This window comes from Corvus kubaryi, unplaced genomic scaffold (genome assembly GCF_017639235.1).
Source record: "Corvus kubaryi isolate FWS band 111438036 unplaced genomic scaffold, C.kubaryi_AGA036_p1.0 78, whole genome shotgun sequence".
NCBI classification, from domain to species: domain Eukaryota; kingdom Metazoa; phylum Chordata; class Aves; order Passeriformes; family Corvidae; genus Corvus; species Corvus kubaryi.
Window position 1 is genome coordinate 10,387,061 of NW_024582065.1, and position 20,081 is coordinate 10,407,141.

At 36.7% G+C, this 20,081-nt stretch overlaps 1 protein-coding gene across 13 annotated transcripts in view; it reads left to right on the forward strand.

Moving 5' to 3' along the window:
- Positions 1–190: 190 nt before the first annotated feature.
- The window catches only part of RALGPS1 (Ral GEF with PH domain and SH3 binding motif 1), an 85,098-nt gene continuing 65,207 nt past the window's right edge, over positions 191–20,081 (forward strand). For 2 of the 13 annotated variants that reach the window (XM_042052556.1, XM_042052555.1), the window contains exons 1-10: positions 202–1,639; positions 1,968–2,084; positions 3,887–3,980; positions 5,853–5,975; positions 7,684–7,791; positions 9,604–9,654; positions 11,787–11,870; positions 12,365–12,454; positions 14,025–14,117; positions 15,974–16,100. In XM_042052556.1, the coding sequence (XP_041908490.1) occupies positions 5,919–5,975; positions 7,684–7,791; positions 9,604–9,654; positions 11,787–11,870; positions 12,365–12,454; positions 14,025–14,117; positions 15,974–16,100 (610 nt within the window). In that variant the 5' untranslated portion in view covers positions 202–1,639; positions 1,968–2,084; positions 3,887–3,980; positions 5,853–5,918. Of the gene's footprint in view, positions 1,640–1,967; positions 2,085–3,886; positions 3,981–5,852; positions 5,976–7,683; positions 7,792–9,603; positions 9,655–11,786; positions 11,871–12,364; positions 12,455–14,024; positions 14,118–15,973; positions 16,101–20,081 lie in introns of all 13 variants that reach the window. The other 11 variants (XM_042052559.1, XM_042052558.1, XR_006020404.1 and 8 more) reach the window with 10 other exon arrangements.

The window sequence follows — 20,081 nt, forward strand, 5'->3', positions numbered from 1 at the left end:
CGGAAAGGGCGCTGGGCCCCTCCCCGCCGGGCGATGTCGCAGCGGCGCGGGGAGGGCGGTGCCACGGCCCTGCCTGCTCCCGGGAGGCTCCGGGACTGGCCCGCTGTGCTGAGGCGGGGCGGGCACGTGCAGTTGGCGCTGCGCGGTGCGGCTCCGGGCGGACAGCGAGAGCAGCCGGAGTACGGACGGGGGGTGTGGGCGGAACAGGTGGAAACCACCTCGGGTTGGCCACGTCCTTCTGTGTCTTTAGGAATAAATTTGGAAACTATTTGCGCATCCTGTGGGTGATACCGTGCGGGTCTTGTTAAGAGCCTTGACTGCGATCTGTCTTCAAATCTCTTCAGACAGTTTTTGGTCTAGCTTCTGTAGGCTTATGTCAGCTTGGGGTTTTGGCATGTAGTGGATGGAGAAGGAATGGAAATGGAAGTTCTTGGTTATAGAAGTACATCGTGCCTTTTGTCTGTGGTTTGTTGTTTTAAACCTAACAAAATGGAGCTTAGATACTCTTGTCATACTAATTATTGGAAAAACTGAGATGCGTTGGTGTCTCTGAGATACAGAAGGATATTCCTTGCCTCAGAAACCTTATCTATGAATGTTGCAATCTGTGCCTTTTATTTCCAGTAGATGCTTTGATAGTTAGATATTTTTTTCTCTTGTTGAACATTCATGCCATGTCTAGTAGATATTCTTCATCTCTGAGGACAGGAAGATGCTGTAAAGGGCAGAACTACACACAGTTGTTTGTTCATTTTCTGTATGTTGCCTATCCTGCGTGATGTAGCACCAGTTTGAAGAAAAATATTACAAAACACTTTTAAACCAACTTATTTTCTGTTTATTTGCCTTATTTTAGTAAAGGGAAGATAGCTAGAAGTTGAGGTGCGCAGTAATTACAAGGTTTGCCCTTTACTAAAATGCCACATGATGCAGGGCAGACAACAGGCATCATGTCTGTAATTTGATTGAAATACTTAAGTGAGTGCTAACCCATTTTTAACTTGTCATTTTGATTCTTCTGTGAACTAGGATAATTCGCTCATGCGAGGAATGCCTACTGGATGAGTTTTAGGTTTGTGAAAAGAATACTCCTTGTCCAGCAAAAGATAGCTTGCTTTGATGCCAGTAGGAATTGCATATATTTAAAGTCTAGAAAATAGAGTTTTTTAAGGTGGAGGTTCCCTAACGATAGAAGGAAAATAAAGACTGTAGTAGAGGCACAGTTGTAACACCAATTGATCTGCAGTGATTTTTACCTTCATCAAAGCAGCATGGGCTTTAATGGGATTTTCATGTCAGAGTATGTAAAAGAAGCTGTCTTTGAGATTATTTTCTTCCCATTTGATGCATAATTTTATTAAACATTAGGTTTTATAAAAGTTGGTAAAAGGCAAAAGAGGAGAAAAGGAAAGGGCTATGCCTAATAGAAATATTACCAAAATGAGTTACCTAAGCAATATTTTTCTCTGGTTTGTTGCTGATCGTGTTCAGTGGAAGAGCTATGGCTTTATTTGCTGATACAGAGATAAAATAATTACTGTATTTGGGTTTGTGTCCCTTTTGCTTTGTTTAGGTAAGCCTTGAAGAAAGTGGTGTGAGGATGAGTATCATTTACAATTCATAAAGCACATTGAAAGAAGTGAGTGAAACCAATAAACAGCATGTATTGGCTTGAACCTTGTGTTGATTGACAGTGAGGGAGAGTTACAAGCACGTATTTGGAGTATATTTAGCTATGAAATTTGTAATACATTGCTCTTCCCTCTGTGAGGTATTTGTAGTTCTTTTGAGTTTGGGAATTTATCACATAGCAATGAAACTAGAATGGGGAGCTAACAATGAAAGTTGTGAGTGAGAGGTAAGAATAAAAATACCAGAGTGCATGTTTCAGGTGAGGAGTGCCCCGTTTGAGAAGAACTGAGTTGTAAAATAAATGTCACCATAATCCTGCTTCCTGGTATTTGCAGGGATGTTATGCTTTTAAGCAAGAGATAAAACTACTGAAAAGCCAGAGCTAGACCCAACAGCGGACTAATGGAGGTGTGCAGCAAAATGGGTTGAGTGCGCAGCTGCCTTATTCCACTGTAAGTATGCAACTGTATTTAACGTTACAGGTACTTTCATATTTTCACTTACATTTGATAACCAGAGATTACAGAAGTGTTTGTCACTTCTGTTTAGAGAACTTGAGTCGTAATAGTATTTTACTGTAATTTGCAGATAAATGTTTCTTTTCCTGTAACTGTTTCATGAAGATTCCCTTCAAGATACATGCTTAGGGAAGTTATACTTAGTCTTCTAAGTTGATTCAAGTTTGCAGCCTTGCTTGAAGGGTAATGACTTTTGAAGGAGGACTTCTGCTGGAGAGAGCACTGCAACCCTGTCTTGATGTGGATCAAGATGGTATTGGGTTCTTTGCTTGGGGGTTTTTATGATTTATTATTTGTTCTTTTTTGAGAACATGTATTGCTTTTGTAATTACTGTTGTCAAGCAGAAATGTTTTTCACTTTGTTCCCTTTGACATTGTGCAGCAGTGCTTTCCCTCTTCATGTTTGTGTTCCATTTGTGTGGAGTCGTTTCCAGTTAACAGATGATAACTATGTTTGCATGGTTATAAAGGTGATTATTTTTTACCAGGTACCAACAGGCAGTCTCCATGAACTGCTTTTGTAGGATGACTCCTGCTACCATTCTGATGTCTGATACCAAATTCTGGAAGGCAAATCCTCTGAGGAGTGGCTGAGGGCTTTGTGATTATCTAGTTTGGAGAAAAGGAGGCTGAGCGACAACCTTGTTGCTCTCTGCAGCTTCCTGAGAGGGGACATGGAAAGGGAGATGGTGATCTCTTCTGCCTGGAATCCAGGGCAGGACATATGGAAATGATTCAAAGCTGCACCAGGGGAGGTTCAGACTGAACATCAGTAAGCATTTCTTTAGTTGAGAGGCTGGTCAAATACTGGAACAGACTTCCTAGAGAGGTGGTTGGTGCCCCATGCCTGTCAGTGTTTAAGAGCCTTTGAACAATGTCCTTAATAGCATGCTTTAAGTTCTGGTCATCCCTGAAGTGGTCAGGCAGTGAGACTAGATAGATGATCACTGTATGCCACTTCCAGCTGGAACTATTCTGTTCTAAATTTATTTTAAAAAAATCCCAAACCCTACTGGTTACTTCGTTGGTTCTAACCAAGTTTATCAGTGCCCAGGTGGGGCCATTGTGCACTTTAATTGTTTTCACTGAGCTACTTTTCCAGCTAATTTAAGCTTAAGGAAGAACAGTTATTTTGGTAGAATACTGAAGTATGTTTTCTTAAAAGTGTGTTGCAGCTCTCAGTTCATGATTCAGTGGTATTAGGAAAGCCATAATCAACTAATGAAAATAGTAAGTAAATGGTTTTTGAAATCAGCTAAGCCAGTTGACTTGTGGAGTCCAGAATGGCCAAATTAGGGCTGACAAGAAGCATGTCTAGTTCAGTATTTTTCCCTCCAGTGAAAAAAACAATGAGAACAACAGTCATCAGTGGTTGCTCACATGGTTATTTTTGTATTGGCTGAAAGCAATGTGAACAGTCGGTAACTTCCTATGCTCTGCTAGCATTCAGAAATCAGAGCACAGGGACTTTCTTGGCCAGAAGTGGTTTTCTGCGCTTAAGAGTCTCAGTGACTTTCTTCTGAGTTGGGTAGCTAGTACTGAGACTGAACTGATGGGCACTTTTACTGCATTACGTGCATATTACTAACAGCAATATAAAATTCTCATTTTGCTTTCAGAGAATGTTGCTTCTATGGCATAGATAACAAAATTTGACAAATGCTGCTAAAATAATGGCTATAAGGTTTACTTCTGTGCTTGGTTTTGATGGTGGTATTTTTGGGGGTTTTTTCCAGTTGTTTTTGCACTGTCCTCAGTTTTGCTTCAGAGAGCGCTACGTATCTAAATGGGTTTGTCAAATTGGCAAAGAAGAACAGACAACCTCTGGTGGTATGTATGTTTTCATCCTGATTTATCCACTTTGCTTCTGGCTGCCTATGAAGGAGATCTACTGCAGTGTGCCCATGAACCTTCTGTGCAAACAGATAAGGTGTTTTCTTACTTTTGATTTTTAGCACTGTTTGCATAATGCATCATTTTAATGATTAACCTGAGCGAGTTGAAAGAAATTGTAAGAATCAAAAGCTGTGAAAAGAAGTTGTATGTCATTTTAGTGACTTTTTACCTTTTGTTGCCAGCATATTGGACCTTTGATAATTTTTAAACTTTCAAAAATTTCTTTTTAATCTTGTTGGCGTGAAATATTGCAAGTCCTGGGGAGTATTATTTTTAATATCTTTCTCTGTGTTGTTCGACAGCCTCTTTGTACCGTAGGCTTAGTATTAGCTCCTGTGTTACTTTGTGTGCAGAGTGAGGCTTTCTGCAGGTGGGGAAGCGCTTCAAATGACCAAGTGGACTTTGACTTAAAAGGATAATTGCTCCCTATGACTTTCATCAAGGTAGCAAAACAAGTGAAGAGGAGTATTTTTTAGTAGATGTGAATCTTGGAGAAATCTGTCCACATAGGAAGAAGCAGTGCATTTTTAGGGCTTGTGTTATATTTGAAACATTTGCAGGGGGGCTGTAAGGGGAAGCAAATCTATTTTGATCCTGTCTAGAATGAACGTTTCTAGCCTTGCAAGATTTATGTATGTGCTGAATGTTGAAAGGCAAAAGTATATTAGTGCTTTTGGGTTTAGGTATTAGAGCAATTTTGTCTCACTTTGATATAATGAACATTCAGACATGGTGTAAAACTGAACTTGGGCATGATACAAGTTCACATATGGGATTTTTCTTTCCCCTTTCACAGCGTTATTGATTCCTTGCACTCTGGAGAGCCTATTCAGAAAGGCAGGGATGGAGGACACAATATTTTTGTGGCCTTAATGTAAATGCCACACGTTAAAGAAATTACATCTACAGAATTACTTTCCACTTCAGTATTGTAAGGACTATTAAGAAGAGCAGCTCCAGACCTAGAAATACTTAGAAGTCTGTTAGTGCTCAAAATATGAGTTAGTTTTATCAGGAGACAAGGTAAAAGAAATTGAATCTTGCCTTGTTTAGCAGAGAAGATTTTGACGTTACTTGAAGCAAAATTAGTGACTTGTTTCATGCGAGATCCTGGGGGGAATTGTTTGTCTTTGTAGGAATGAGAAGCGAAGACCTCATCTTTCTAAAGAGAGTAAAATAAGAGGTTATTTTTATTTTTAGCTGTTTGTTTTTTCAGAATTTTTCTGTTGGTGTGATCAGTGTTGTGGGAGGGAATGCAAGGACCCAGAGGGAGATATGGCAGTATCCCTAGCTGCACACATGAGCAACTACAGATTCTGCTGAAAGAGTCCAAGGAATCAGTGGCAGTACTTGCCATGGGCTCATCCATGTGTGCTGTGGGGAATGATGACACAACCATGTTGTTTGTTTTCTCAGTTAAAGAGAATCAGAGCTTGAGCTGACTTGCCAGTTCTGTAAGCAGTTTGTGGTAGCCTGCAGTTTCTGGGACTTTGTCCTGCCTAGGAGGGACTTTATGTAAAACCTAATTCCACATAAATGACAGATCATGCTTTTTTTTCCCTGCATTTCTTGAGTTGAGCGGAAGTAAGGGTGAGGACTTAGCATGGCTTTAGCAATATTCAGTTGTACTCCTTCACAGTTGGTACCTGGAAAAAAAAGAGCATCTATCTCCTAAGAAAATCTTGTTTCCTAAGTCCTTTGCTCCAAGGAAGAAAACTGAAATCTCTTGTATTGCTGGGTTATTTTCTGTGCGCATTTTGGTTTTTTTATAGATTTTATTTATTCCACAAATTATTTGCTTTGCAGGAATTTCTGTTTTCTGTTTTCAACCAGTGCTGGCTGAGCTGAAACTTCCTGCATCTTGTGGAGAGCATGTATAAAAGGAATGACCTCATGGCCAATGTGATGGTTACCTCCGCCACTCCAGAGGTACAGTTCCTTGGGTTTTATTAGCTCCTGTATCAAAATGGAAATTTTGGTTTGTTTCAGCTTTCACAGCAGCCCTTTCCGCTAGTAGTCAAATACCACACCATTTGTAAGAAAAAGAACTAACATGGCAAGAGAGTAATTGTAGAATACTCCATGGTTCTTGGTGTTCACAGCCATGTTTTTATATTGTTGTCGTTGATGATTACTCATTTTATTTAGTTTTAAATAGCTTTTTTGACCTGTAATTTAGAGCAGCCATGTATTATTAGTGAGTTCAGAGCAATGTAATATACCATCAAAATGGAGTCAGTCAGAAATAGAACCCAGAAATATCCAGCTGCATTTTTCCTTTTTTTTTTTTTTTTTTTTCTTTTTAATTTACCGGTCTGCTAGTGAGAAAGTGCTCTAAGATTTTGTTCATTTTAATATTTGTATCCTGTGGAGACCAGGAGGCTCTTTTGTGCTGCTTCCCAAAATGTTCAGTGTTGAGCTGCTGTGCACAGCTAACAGCCTGTTTGTTGCTCCATGACAGCCAACGGAACACTGCTTGGGAATTAGCTGCCTGAGTTTTTCTAGTTTTTTGCTTTCATCTAATATTATGATGAAATAATCGGCTATAGTAAAGCTTGTCCTGTAAAGCACACATTTTAAATGTGGGATTGGAGAAACTCTTTTTCAGCTTTACAATGGAGACTAATACTGCATATGTATTCCAAAGTTGCATGCAATGTGGATTTATGAAGGACCATATTAATAATCTGTTATATATTTTCTCTTTTCCTTTTCTAGACTTAATCAAATCCTGTGAAGGCACTTTTCAGTTTTTCATTGCCAGGTTTTTTGTTTTACCACATTAAATAAGTAAAATTAAGAGCCATAGTTTTCAATAACTCTACAGGGTTTTCCAGATTGTTGAATATATAATAAACATCACTTACTTACACATAATTCTCTTCAGATTCACATATTTTCAGTGCTTGTAACAACTGCCTTGTAACTAATTATTTATCTTTGCAAGGACAGTTTCTGTGCTAGGGCCTATTGTCTTTGGAGTGAGGAATAACATCAAAAATCTTTCGGAAGTCCAACAAGACTGTGTTACTCTTGATCCTTCACTCACTACCCTCAGTGGATACTGAGGCAGTGCTTCTCTTTCTGAATGCTGACTTGGCACTTTCCTGATACAACATGACTGTCTGCATTTCTACTCATTCCCCTTTATTCTCTTCTTGGGTTTGACCAGTACAAATGTCAGGCTTTCCTAATCAGTAGTGTGCAGAAAATTAAATTTCAGAATGTGTCAATTTTCCCTTTGTTATAATGTTATGGATAGAGCAGCTTGACTTGGATCTACCTACTCTTTACTTTGCATATTTAATTTTAAAAATCCTATGGAATATGAATCTTCAAAATCTCAACACGTTTCCTTTTGTGTGGCAGCTCTTTCATTTAGTCTATGATTTTAAAGATGGCTTGCTAAAGCAGAATATTTCATAGAGCTAAAATTTTATGTCACTGTAGTTTTTGCAGAAGGAAGTTGGAAACATTTGTGAACAGTGCGAAACTAAATTTGATAATTTGGTGTCTGAAACTTTTTGAAGTTCATACATTTTCTTGTCATTACTTAGTATTTTTACAGATATTTATTTCCTGAATTTGAGATTAAATTCATCATTCTGCAGGTAAGCCTACTATTTTTTCTTTGTAGGGTAGTAGCAGCTCAGATTCTCTTGAAGGACGAAGTTCAGATTTTGCCAGTAAAAGCTACGATGCAGTTGTATTTGATGTGTTGAAAGTAACTCCTGAGGAGTTTGCTGTAAGTAGAAACGTTATTTTTGCATTTAAGCTTGTATAATATTCAGAGCTTGCAGAGTACTAAATACATGAAATCTTTTTTCTTAAAAAAATATCTTTTAAATAAACTTCCAGTGTTCTTGAAAACAAATTTCTGATTTTATCAGCTTCAGTAAAATAAGCCTGTCTTGGGATTTAGTCATTTAGTACTGACCTGACACAGCATATTTGTTTTACTGTATAAAGTCATTTGCATTTTTTAAAGTCTTTTAGGAGACCCTAGCATAGGTTTGAAGATGTTACTTATAGAATCATAGAATCCTAAAGGTTGGAAAAGACCTGTAATATCATCAAGTCCAACCTTGGCCGCTAAACACAGTCTGATTAACTTTTTATTTAATTGACAAATACTCAGCTTCTCTCCTGAAGCAAGTTTCTTAAAAGCAGAGAAGAAGCTTACAGAGAGGAAACAATTTCCTTTCTTTGATAACAATTTTTCAGTGTTAAACTGAAAGCAGAATTGCAGTTTTGACAAACATCCAATGCAATTCTTGTCCTTGCTCCTTGTTTTAAATTTCCGTGTTAACTTGCTGGGGTACTGGAAGGAGTGAGGATGAAAGCTACTGCACATAAGGTTGAATGTTTTCATTAATGATTCTGAGCGTCAAAATGATGTGTCATTATTTGATGTAAGTTTGTTTAATACCTGTTCACCAAAAAAAATCTTGGAGATAGGCCTACCTTATTCCTTTAAGTTTGTCACTTTGGAACCTTTTTGAGACTTTGAGCCTTTTTTAACACTACTAGAGAATACACAGATGAGAGCTGTTGTTAGGTAAAATTACAAAAATACTTGAATGGCAAATCTGCATCAACTCAGTTAAAAAATCCCAAGGCTTTTGCTCCTAGTTATCCAGGTTCAGATGATCCATGGTCAAGGACTGGATTCAGAAATTAATAGACACAATTTAGACAGAACTGTAAAATCATGTGAAAATAGGTATGTCTGATTTCATCAGAATAGAAATGTTATGTCCAAAGACAGCCCAGAACATAGTGTAGTCTACATTTGTGATTATCTTGGAACTGTATTTATAAAATGATGAAGTCAAGGTAAAGTTGCTTGTAAGCTTAAACTCACCAATTTTCTATTCCTATTGCTTTTGGTTTGAGATGGAAGCATGTTGATTGAGGGTCTTGATTTAGTGCTGTGCTTTAAAACCACAGATGTATGCAACCTTATATCATTGTAACATTTTTTAACTCAATTCCAAACTTCTGTAAGCTGGTTTTTTTTCTCTCCAATTCCATTTGCCACCTGTAGCTGTGAGCAAAACAAATAAAAACCCCACTAACATGCAGAGAAATGAAAAACTGAAATGTGTGTCTGTGGGACTGAAAATCTGTGTATGACCCCTTTAAAGCATATTCCAGTCATAACTAATTAACATGTAATAATTTATCGCCTTTCAACCCAGTGAACATAAAATGTATGCTGCTCTCTGTGTGAAAGGCTTGTAATTCTTCCTGCCATTACTGTCTCAGGCATTTATTGCATAACAGGAAGACTCTCAAGCACAGGTATTTCCCCTTAGACTGGTGCAGGTACCGAAAGTCTTCACCTGGGGACAGCCGAGGAATGACAGGGTGTCACTCAGGATGGGGCACTTCTGGTTGTGGTGTGTCAGCCTGGACAGGCAAGGCCAAAGCCAGGGCTGGTTAGTTCTGGTCATTGAGGAATATGTATATGGTTTGTAGGTACTGAAGGGCAGATGGAAATATGTCACTGTTAGCTCTTCGTGTTACATGATGTAAAATTCTGTCTTCATTGCAGAGCCAGATAACATTGATGGATATGCCAGTATTTAAAGCTATACAGCCTGAGGTAGGTTTTCTTAAACCATCTGCTTACATCTTTGGAATTCAGTGCCTGAGGAAATGTGACGATTTAAATAATGCTTTTTTGTTCAAAAATGCTCACCTTCTTGTGCTGCACTAATATTTTTCTAGGCATATTCCTTGTTAGCACTGTGAATATGTAATCCAGCAGGAGTTATTTTGATTTGTCATCTGTTGCCAAAGGAGATGACTTTGCTTTCCTGGAAGTCGTCTTGTCTTGCTTTTAGTGGAGTGTTTCTTCAGGATAAGTTTAACAGGCGTAAAAATCCTCTGTTCTCCCTTCTGCTGCCAATTTTCAATTCGTATCTGATTTCAGAGTTTGACTTGTGCCTCTGGCCATAAGAAATTAGCAATACCCTTAGAAAAATCTGCTAACAAAAATATTTTCAATATGTACAAATTGATACGTAGATATTCTTTCATGAGGAAGTTTTGTTTAGACAAATATCAGAACAAAGCAGAGGGGGTTTTTTATTCTACCTACCTTTGCCAAAAGCAGAGGTAGTGTCATACTCCAAGGAGATGAATGACCAAAAAAATAAAATACAAAACTAGAGATGTTCATTTTTTAAAGCGAATTTTGCATTTATTTTAGTTACTATGAGACCTGTGCCACAGAATTTTATAGCAAAAAATATCCCAAACCAATTGATTTGCTGTCCTTCTTTTCCTTTGTCATTGCTTCATTTTGCCTTTTTGAAATGAAATTCCCTGAAGTGTTACTCTGGCAAATAGATGTAACTCAGTGAGGAGTGATCAGAAAGAAAACTATTGTATTTTCAGCTTCTGCTGGAATACAGGTCTTTGAATACGTAGCAGTTACCAGGAACTATTAGTTGTTAATTGTGCTTTCTGATTTTCATTTTATTGGAATTGTCAATATAGTTCGTTTGCCAAAAATAAACAACTGTTTCTGCTGAAATTCTGCCAACTGTAGGACTAGGTTTTAAAGCAAGAAATAGTCTGTGTGTTTGTCATGAACCTGCCCCTTGTTTTTAGGTAAGTTATTAGACTAAGAAGGTTAACATTTTCTGGTTGAAATTCAAGGTTTTAGTCTTTTAACATGACCTTATGCATGGATGGAAATACCTAAGATTTTAGAGTTTTGGTTGCTAAGTCTTATCTCAAACACACAAACATCCTTTAAATGTGGTATTTGCTGAGGCTTTTTCCTGCTTTTCAACAGCTATTACTAAAAAACACATCTGCATTTTACTTTGCAGAGTTTAGTAAGAGGATGTCTAGTTAACAATTCTTTGTTCTCCAGCAGAAATAATTATGCTTACATTCTAGATTTCTATGTAACTTTACTTAGATTTTTTTCCAAGTCCTGAAATTGCGATCTCCACAAATTTCAGTTTCCTGTGACTGTGCACATTGAGGAAACTGCCAGCATCCTTCCACACCAAAAAAAAAAAAAAAAAAAAAAAGAGATGAAGTGTAATTCTAGAACATGGTATATTGTAGCAGAGTAAAAAAAATCAGCAGGGGTATTTTGAATCACTCGCTTTTATCAGTCCTCCTATTCAGTCTGAATTTTAAACCTAGTCAAATGATTTTGCCATACACAGGATTTTCCATTGTTACTCACTAGCCGTCTTGCTACCGCTTAATATCCTTAGGTTACTGACCTCTTCCACTCTTCTGACAAAGGTAAATTTTGCTGTCCCTAGTAGAGTCTGAGATTTTTTTCCACATAAACATATGATTTCCAGCATCATAAGACCAGACATGGACTGTTCATGTGGAGAATCTGTGTCCTGACAGATGCAAATTGGCATTTTTATCTGCAGAAAGTTTAAGTGCTGGAGATTGGGATTTAAAATATGTTTGGAACTGGTAGTGCTTCTCCTGCTGCTCACAGCGGCATGTACAGATCTCTAGAGTGTGTTCCATTTATCAGCATTACAAAGTGCTTTTCAGAAGCAGAATTCTCTTTGGCTGACTCTGCCTTTTCGTGTGAAGGTGTCTAAAGTTAGTAGTGTACATTTGGAAAGTTGAACAACATTTTGATTGAAACTGAGACTTGAGATTCTAAAAACAGAAGAGTGATTTAGAACTAGTGTTAAGGAGAACTAATTTCTGGTTTTTATGGCAATTTTTAAATGTATTTCCTAGGAACTAGCCAGCTGTGGATGGAATAAGAAAGAAAAACACACCCTTGCTCCAAATATTGTTGCCTTTACTAGGAGGTTTAACCAGGTAAGTAATTTGATTGCTGTCATGAACAGGTACTGTTTGACAGTTGTCTTTGAGTATAAAGTTAAACGGAACTACTCATGTGAATTAAAACCTATTTTTCCAAATCAGGATTAAGATTTTTGAATTACAGCCTCTGTTTTCAATTGCTTTGTCCACATGTTCATGTTGTTCCTCTAGACCATTCGTTCCTAATTATTAGTTCCTAATATGTTTTGCTATGGTGCAACGTGAGCAATTTTGTTCCTTTTTTTTTTTTGTTTCACTTGCTAATTCAGTTTTCTTGGTGTTGTCTCACTTCTCTACCTCTTCATGGTAGTGGTAATAATGCTCCAGGGCAGTTGCAGTGATACAGATGAGAATTCATGGGATCAGAACTTTTTTGTTCCCTTACCCTGTTTTCTTCCTGGAGCCTTGTGAGAGTTTGCAAATGTTTCATCTCATGGACTAATAAAGTCCATTTTTTTGTAATAAAGTTAAATGTGTTTACTTTACAGGTCAGTTTTTGGGTTGTACGAGAAATATTAACAGCACAGACCTTAAAAATAAGGGCAGAAATACTGAGCCACTTTGTGAAAATAGCAAAAGTAAGTGCAAATTTCTTACACTATCATTCAAAACCTTAACTCCTTCTTGTTTGTTTCTGGACTACTCGTGTGAGCCATTGTTGGATTGCAGAGGGTAACAGTTCTGTTTTAGCACATCTATTATGTTGTACCACACGAGTAAGATAAAGGCATGAAAACTGTTCTTTTCTACTTGGTTAGATGCAACTACCCAGTTCAATGTGACTCATCTTGTACCTCTGCCTACCAAGTTTAAAAGTGGTTTGAATTGTTGGTGGCCAGTTGAGTGTTGACAACATAAAATGAGGTTGTAAATTGTTTTGGTTTTTGTCTCCCACCATTTTCAAACTTAAACTTTTATGAAAAGAAATTTCTTGCTTCTAAAATAGCTGTTGTGAGACTTGTATTCCTGCTTGTGATATGTAGTTGCTGGTATAAAGCACTGCATTTTACTCTTAACTTTAAAACAAACAAACAAATTTAAAAATATTTATCTCTTCCACAACCTGTGGTCATTCTGTTTTATATGACCCTGAGTGACACAGCACTTGGATCAAAGTCCTGAGTGCTAATTTTGTATGTGAAATTGTATATGTGTGTAGGTAATTAAAATAATATTTTCCATATAGTACAAAACAATTTTTGCATTGTGCATATTTCCAATCAATTTACTTAGAACTTTTGTACTTATAGAAGAATATTTATCTGTGTAAGTTACTGGCACAAAAAAATAGTCCAAGTAATAGGAGAATGTTCAACTTGGAGGTCCTAGGTTGCTCTTAGAAATAAGAGTTGTGGTGCTTGTTTGGGCTTTTTTTAGCCTGCACAAGGGGGAACACTGCCCTCTTTCATTCTCTTGCTTTTTTCCTTTTCCTGCTTTTCCTTCCATAAAGTCCAGATCTTCCTTAAATGCTTCTGAGCAGTGAGTAAATGGATCACTCAAGGATGAATCCAGCCTCTTTTTAAGCTTTACAAAGAAGCTACGTGACAGCAATTCTCATTTTTCTATTTTCCATTTTTATTCTTGTTGTAGCAAGCATTATCATCTTGACAGCTGTATTCCAAAGTATTGTCTGCCTGAGCTCTGTGTGTTTTGATTAATTGTCAACACACAGAATAAATTTAAAGTACATTGAAGTGAGGTAAATTTTTCCTATAAAACAGATTACAAAGGCAGAAGTTGTGTTAATTCTGAGAGGATTGTCAGCATCTTTATGTAATGTTTTTGCTTAAATCTTTAATTTCCAAAAAAACCATAAATTTTCAAGATCAATGCATCAAATACTTTTTTCCTGTTTTCTGTTCCTGAGGGAACAGCCTTAGAAAATAACAAACTGAAATCAAATACGGTTTGTATTCTCTAAACTGAAATGCCTATTATATTGATGGGTATACTTGTAAAATTGGCAACTTTTAAAGTGGTCTTAAGAATCTTGCACATGACAGCATTGGATAATATTGTTATCTGCAGTCGTAGATGAAAACTTGGTATTTTATTAATGAAAAATCATGGTTTATTAATGCAATTTTGATATTAATTAATCCTGCTTCCATTTTCAATGTGCTAAAAGCTATTACTCCCTTTTTTCAGAAGCTTCTGGAACTGAATAATCTTCATTCTCTTATGTCTGTGGTGTCAGCACTGCAAAGTGCACCTATCTTCAGGCTGACCAAAACTTGGGCTGTAAGTGTTGCCTTGACCATTGTCCCTTCTGTCTTGTTTGAATTCTGAGTTTCTTTGGAATTTGTTGTATTGTAAACTCTGGAGGAAGATGCTTTTATGTTTTTGTGGTACTGTGGTAGCAGAAGTAGCGGCCTGTTACATGTTTTGTGAAAAGTAGAGTTTTGGCTGCATATTTGTAAACAATCTATTTTCCTGTAAATTTCCTGTTTTCCTATGTGTTCTAGAAGCCAGTGGTTATATGCTCAAGAAGACTTCTGTTGATAAGTAATCTTAGAACAGAACGTGTATCAGTGTCCCCTTATTCAAAACATAGTGTATCATTTAATACATTACCTAAAAGGAAGGAAGAAGGCATGTTACAAATATACAAGCATTAATTTTGTGATTATTGCGTGATGCATTTCAATTTTTATTTATTTTAGAAATTAAAAGCATTGATAATTCTGTTTTCAGAAACTCTGTCCCTGGAAGGCAGAACTTCTTAGCAAAACTTAAAGTAAATTTAAATATTTCTTTAAAGAGGAATACACAGTTACAGGTTATTTCTACTGTATGTAACATTTAACTGTACAAAGGTTTGGGTAATTCTCATCAATTAAGTATTCCACACACCATGGATCACACTGGCTGTTCAGAGCTTATAAATAAAGATGGCTATATTTAAGTCTTAGATAAGTTTATCAAGCTTTTTAAATGCTTGCAACTATTTTGTGACTTGATTGCTCAGAATAAGGTTATAGTCTAATAAAAAAGTAAGTGCCTGGTGTTTTGAGCAGCTTGATGAAGCTGGAACTTAAATAGGGAAAATTGCTCTTGTATGAAATGAACTATGTGACTAATTTGACTTAGACCTAAAGAGGTGCCAGGCTCTTTGTAGGCACAGTAGTTCAAAAATGCAATACATTGCAGTGGCAGGGCCTCTAGCAATTCTCTGTGCTGATTAAAAGAAAACAGCAAAATTATTCTGATACATTCATTTCTATCCTTTTTATGTTATTTTTTTATTAACATTATTTATCCTTTTTATGTTATTTTTTTATTAAAGCTTAGTACAAGAACTGGAATTTTCCAGGGGAAAAGGGATATGAAGGAATGTGCTATGGAGCAGCTGTCTCTTGTCAGAAAGGACACATGCAAGAAGCCAGAGTACAGTGCCATAATTCTCCACTCACTCCAGCTTGATTGGCTTTTAAAACAATCTTAAAAATATTGCTGGAGTTTCTTAAACCAGCTGAAACAGGGAATGTGTTTTTATAGCTACAGTTGTGTATTTTATGTTTACTTTTCAGCCTCCTGTCACTAGGAGTTTTTAATTCCTAAATGTTTTTCTAGTTGTCTGTAGTAAGTCTAAGAAATAGAAAACGTGGATTTAATATCACAATGGTTTACTTTCCATATACTTTCTTCTGAATAGTTTTGTCATACCTTTGATAAGGTACTGTTGAAATGGCATAATTTGCATTTATTTAGAGCATTTTCCATTGCTGTTTGTACTTTTAAATTCAGAGCATTTTTAGCAACTCTAAGTTACGAGAACATTGGTGACTGTATAATAACATACTTTTTCTCTAAAAGTTTAATATTACTGAAGTTATTCAAAACTGATGTTGTGATATGAGAATCCTTGACAAATTAGTCAGAAATAATGGTCATATTTTTTCATAGCTTGACTTACACTGAATTGCCTTTTTTTTAACAGCACGTTTTCAAACATTATCATCATCACCCAAAGCAGCACAAAGTTAGTCATAACGAGACTGTGCTTTCCTTTACTCCGGGCAATTCAACAAGTTATTGATTGTTGGGTTTGTGTGGATTTGTCTTTGAAAATTTTATGATCTCCATTTTCTCTGTAGCTTTTGAATCGGAAAGACAAGACCACATTTGAGAAGTTAGACTATTTACTGTCTAAAGAAGATAATTATAAAAGGACACGAGAGTACATCAGAAGCTTAAAAATGGTTCCTACGATTCCATATTTAGGTGAGTGTGAACAATTACATTATTTATCTGTAGCTCATTGGCAGACAAGTGCTAATGTACCATGTTGTGCACCTGAAGAACACCATATGTAGAAGATACGGTTCACTCCATTTCATATTTAGAAAAATTAGGTCAGATTGAGATTTTTAGGCTATACATGCTTCTTGTAGGAGTTTTTCTCTCAGGTGCTGAATAAACACACATGTAAGTCAATGTGAAGGTGTATTAAAAGGGAGACCTACAGTTAAAATGCTGTCCAGTCTTGATATTGTCTCCTTTTGTGACATGCACCAAGTAGCCATTTGATGAATTGGTTTTTTGGTCAGTGTTTTCGCCTGGGAATATTTCTGCACAAAGGTTATTGTTAATGAAGGTAGTCCAATATAATGAACTATTTTCTGGCTTTATTAGTGATTTAGTAAGATGCTAAACTGCAGGTAAAAAGGATGAATGTTTTTAAATTGCTGACCCTGGGTAACAAGAGCTCAAGAATTCTGCTTAGCCTTCCTGGGCCAGAATTGCGGTCTCTGTTATAGTAACCTCTAATGCCTCAATAGATTTATCTTCTGTGAACACTTGCACTCTCACTTTAAACACACATGAACTTGCGTGCACAGCACCCAGCTGGCAGGATTTCCTCAGCTCTCTCCAGTACCATATTCTTTTGCTTGAATTGAACATGGTATTTTTTACCTTCGCTAGATAAACCCTACCTTGTTCCTTATGCAGCTGGAGGCTACTCCTGACACTATGGACTTCAGTCATTATTTGTTGCCTTCGCAGTAAATCTTCAGTTACCTCTCTTCCAAAAGGAAGAGTCCTTGGGTTACTTGATCATGCCTGGTGCAGATGCCACTTGGCATCCTTGACAACTTGCCTGGGCAGCATGTCAGTCCTGTATCCTTTTTTAGGGGAAGAGGGTGCACATGGAGTGCACTGCTTGCAAAATTCAAGATAGAAATGCAGGATAGATTTTATGCACTTAGCTTCAGGAAGCTTTTTGTGCTCTACTTAATAATTTCTAACATTCTGCTACCTCAAAGTTTAGTAGCAATAATGAACTGTTTATTGTAATGCTAAGATTATGCCTTTATTGGCACTGGTTTACTTTTTTTGTTTTATATGGAAAGTCAGGATTTTTTTTTCCCCTTGTATGTAACACTGTCTGTAGATTTTCATCTTCTGTTTTACTGTTCAAGCAGTTTATCTCATAAATCCTTCTGTAATTCCTATCGGTCTGCCCTTCTCTTTGCTCCTCTCAATTAGCTAATATCATTAGCAGATTTTTGTTCCACTGTTCATTCCCATTTTCAGATCACTTACGAATAGGTCGAGCAGCATGAGTCCCAGTACAACTTGCTGTGGAAAACAATCAGCACTGCTTATCTAAAATACTTCTTATTTAATAAATTTGACAGCCATTCCTAATGGCCATACTTCTAAAACTGTCTTGAAAACTTGATTCGAGTTATTGAAACTGCTTTGTAAATAACTTCAGGTTTGAATGAATATTAGCTTATCAAAAGAGAATATTGTTTCAGTGAAAAATTTCTTCTCAAGGAAGACATTACTTACAGAACTGCTTCTTTATTCTGTTTAAATGAACAAGTAGACTAATAGCTGATTTTAGGAGTAACTACTGAACATAAAACAATTGAATGAGAGTGACAAGGTGTGAAGATTTGCAGAGTTCATGGGAATCCTGTTTTGTGCTGTACAGCCTCTTGTCTCACTGCAAGAAAGTTACTTAGTTATTAGAGAATGGGAAGCCTGAGATTGTTTGAAATGAGCTGGAGAATGTACTGGGAAATTAAAACTGCCACTTAAGTTTTCCAGGTACTCTGGTTTATAGAATTGGCTCACAGCCTTGTGTAAGAAGTGTTTTAATACTATCCAGTTATTATTACATCACTCCAAGCCACTTCTAGATAAGATTTAAAATATTTCTGAAATGAACTTAAGTGTTACAAGCCTAATAAAATACTTGGGTAATGAAAGTGAAAGGAAAAAATCGGCATGTTGCTGAGTTACAGGATTGAATCTGAAATTCCTGCTGTTTTCTAGCCAGTCTCCATGAGACTTTGAATCCTCCTGCATATGTTGTATCTGGCGTTTCATACATGAGAGACCCTCTCCCTGCTGATTACAAAGACTAGGCAGTGTTGCTGTTCTTGTAAAGTAAAGCTTTCCCTGCATTCTAAGAGTTGCAGTTGGACATTTTGTGTAACCAGATGAATACAGCAGACAACTGCTCTTATGTTTCCAACCAGGCTATAAAATGAGAAACTAATATATTCCTTACTATGTTTAAAATATCCAGCAGTTGTTTTGTTTTCAGACAGGTCTTTCAACTTTAGAGAGAGAAGGAAAGAAAAAAACAAATCATGGGATTGGCAAGGCTGTGATGTGGACTGTTGGAAGTGTTCAGCCACAGTGTGATTTAGGAAAAAATAGCAGTCACGTTGTTTTGAAAATTCATGGGTGTAATTGCTAGCTACAGCTCTTTCTTGTCTTCATGGCTGGTGATCTTTTAGGTTGTCTCTGTATGCTGTAGAACAAAGAAAGATGGGTATGATGTTATAATTTATAGATTTGTTGCACTGTTTGCTTTTTTCTCCTTGGGATACAACAGTGGGGCAAAATCTGGAAACTTTGAATGATAATAGAACAGTTTCAGGAAAGAATTCTTTGGAAATGTGTATGCAAAATAACTAGTTGTTGTCTGAGGTAACATCGATCTTGTGACAGCTTTTTGTCTAAATACTGTAAGTGGAGCCCCACTATTTCATTCCTGATACATAGATAATGTATTCGTTTGACAGCATTTTCTTCACTCTTCCGAAGAAGGTAGAGATATTTCAAAAATTCAGAAGAGCAACCTCAATTTCTAGGAGTTTGCTGTTGCAGGACTATTCCTATGGCACTTCTTGAAATGGAGGTTTACAGGAGAATTGAAGTTGTTAGAAATCTTCTCCATAGTGCCGCAATTCTCTCTTGTAAAAACTCACCTAAGGTGCTTTTGCTAATGATAGGAAGGTGTATTGTATGGGATTTTTAGACTGCAGTGTTGTCAAAGATGTACATTTGGGGAGCGATGAAATAATATAATTGAAACCTTTGGAAATAATTAGGGAAACAGCAAAAACTAAGGCCTTTCACAGTTTATAGTAATGTCATCTACTATAGTAGGTGGACTTAGTGGAAACTGAGTTCTGTTGTGTGAATTTTTTAAAAAATAAGCATAGAAATTTTGCAAATCCGTTATTTCTACCAATATACTTGCCAATAACTTCACAGTATAAGTTCCAAATTTCTAGTGTTGTTTCTGATGTGCCAGGCTCTGTTTTTAAAATTATTTTATGCAAATTTTATGTAAAAAATTAGTAAGTTCTCTACTCAGATGTGGTATCTCCAGGTAATCATGAACAGACTTCTGTGCATTATCTTTTTTAATTACATGGATGAGTATCTAAGTAAATCATTCACCTTTTAGGTATAAAGGTTAAGAAATGCGATTATTTTAACAAAAGACTGTTAACTTGGACGTGGGTTTAAAGCCTATTATGAGTGTATGCTATGAAGATGTATCTGCAGCCGTATCTCCAGCTACAGAAGAGCAACGCTAATAGCTTTTCTAGGGAATGCCTCATTCTTGCGATCTGCACAACGGGTACCTGAAGTTCTCTGGGTTCTTTCCTCAAGCCAAGCATGAAGTAGGTGTAATGCTACTGGTTGTAAGAGCATTGCAGCCAGGATTTAGGGCCATTGAGTATGCTTAGGTGCATTTAATATTTCTTATCTAAAACTTAAATCTTTTCCAGAATCCAGTAGACAAACCCGTGGAAGGTAAAGCTTGAATACCAGTTGAAAATTTTGGGCATTCATTTCATTTAACCTACAAAAAGTTGTTCCTCCTTGGGCTGTTTGGAAATTCTGTATTTTTCTCAGCTGAAAATTGTTTTGGTTTTTATGTTGCAATAT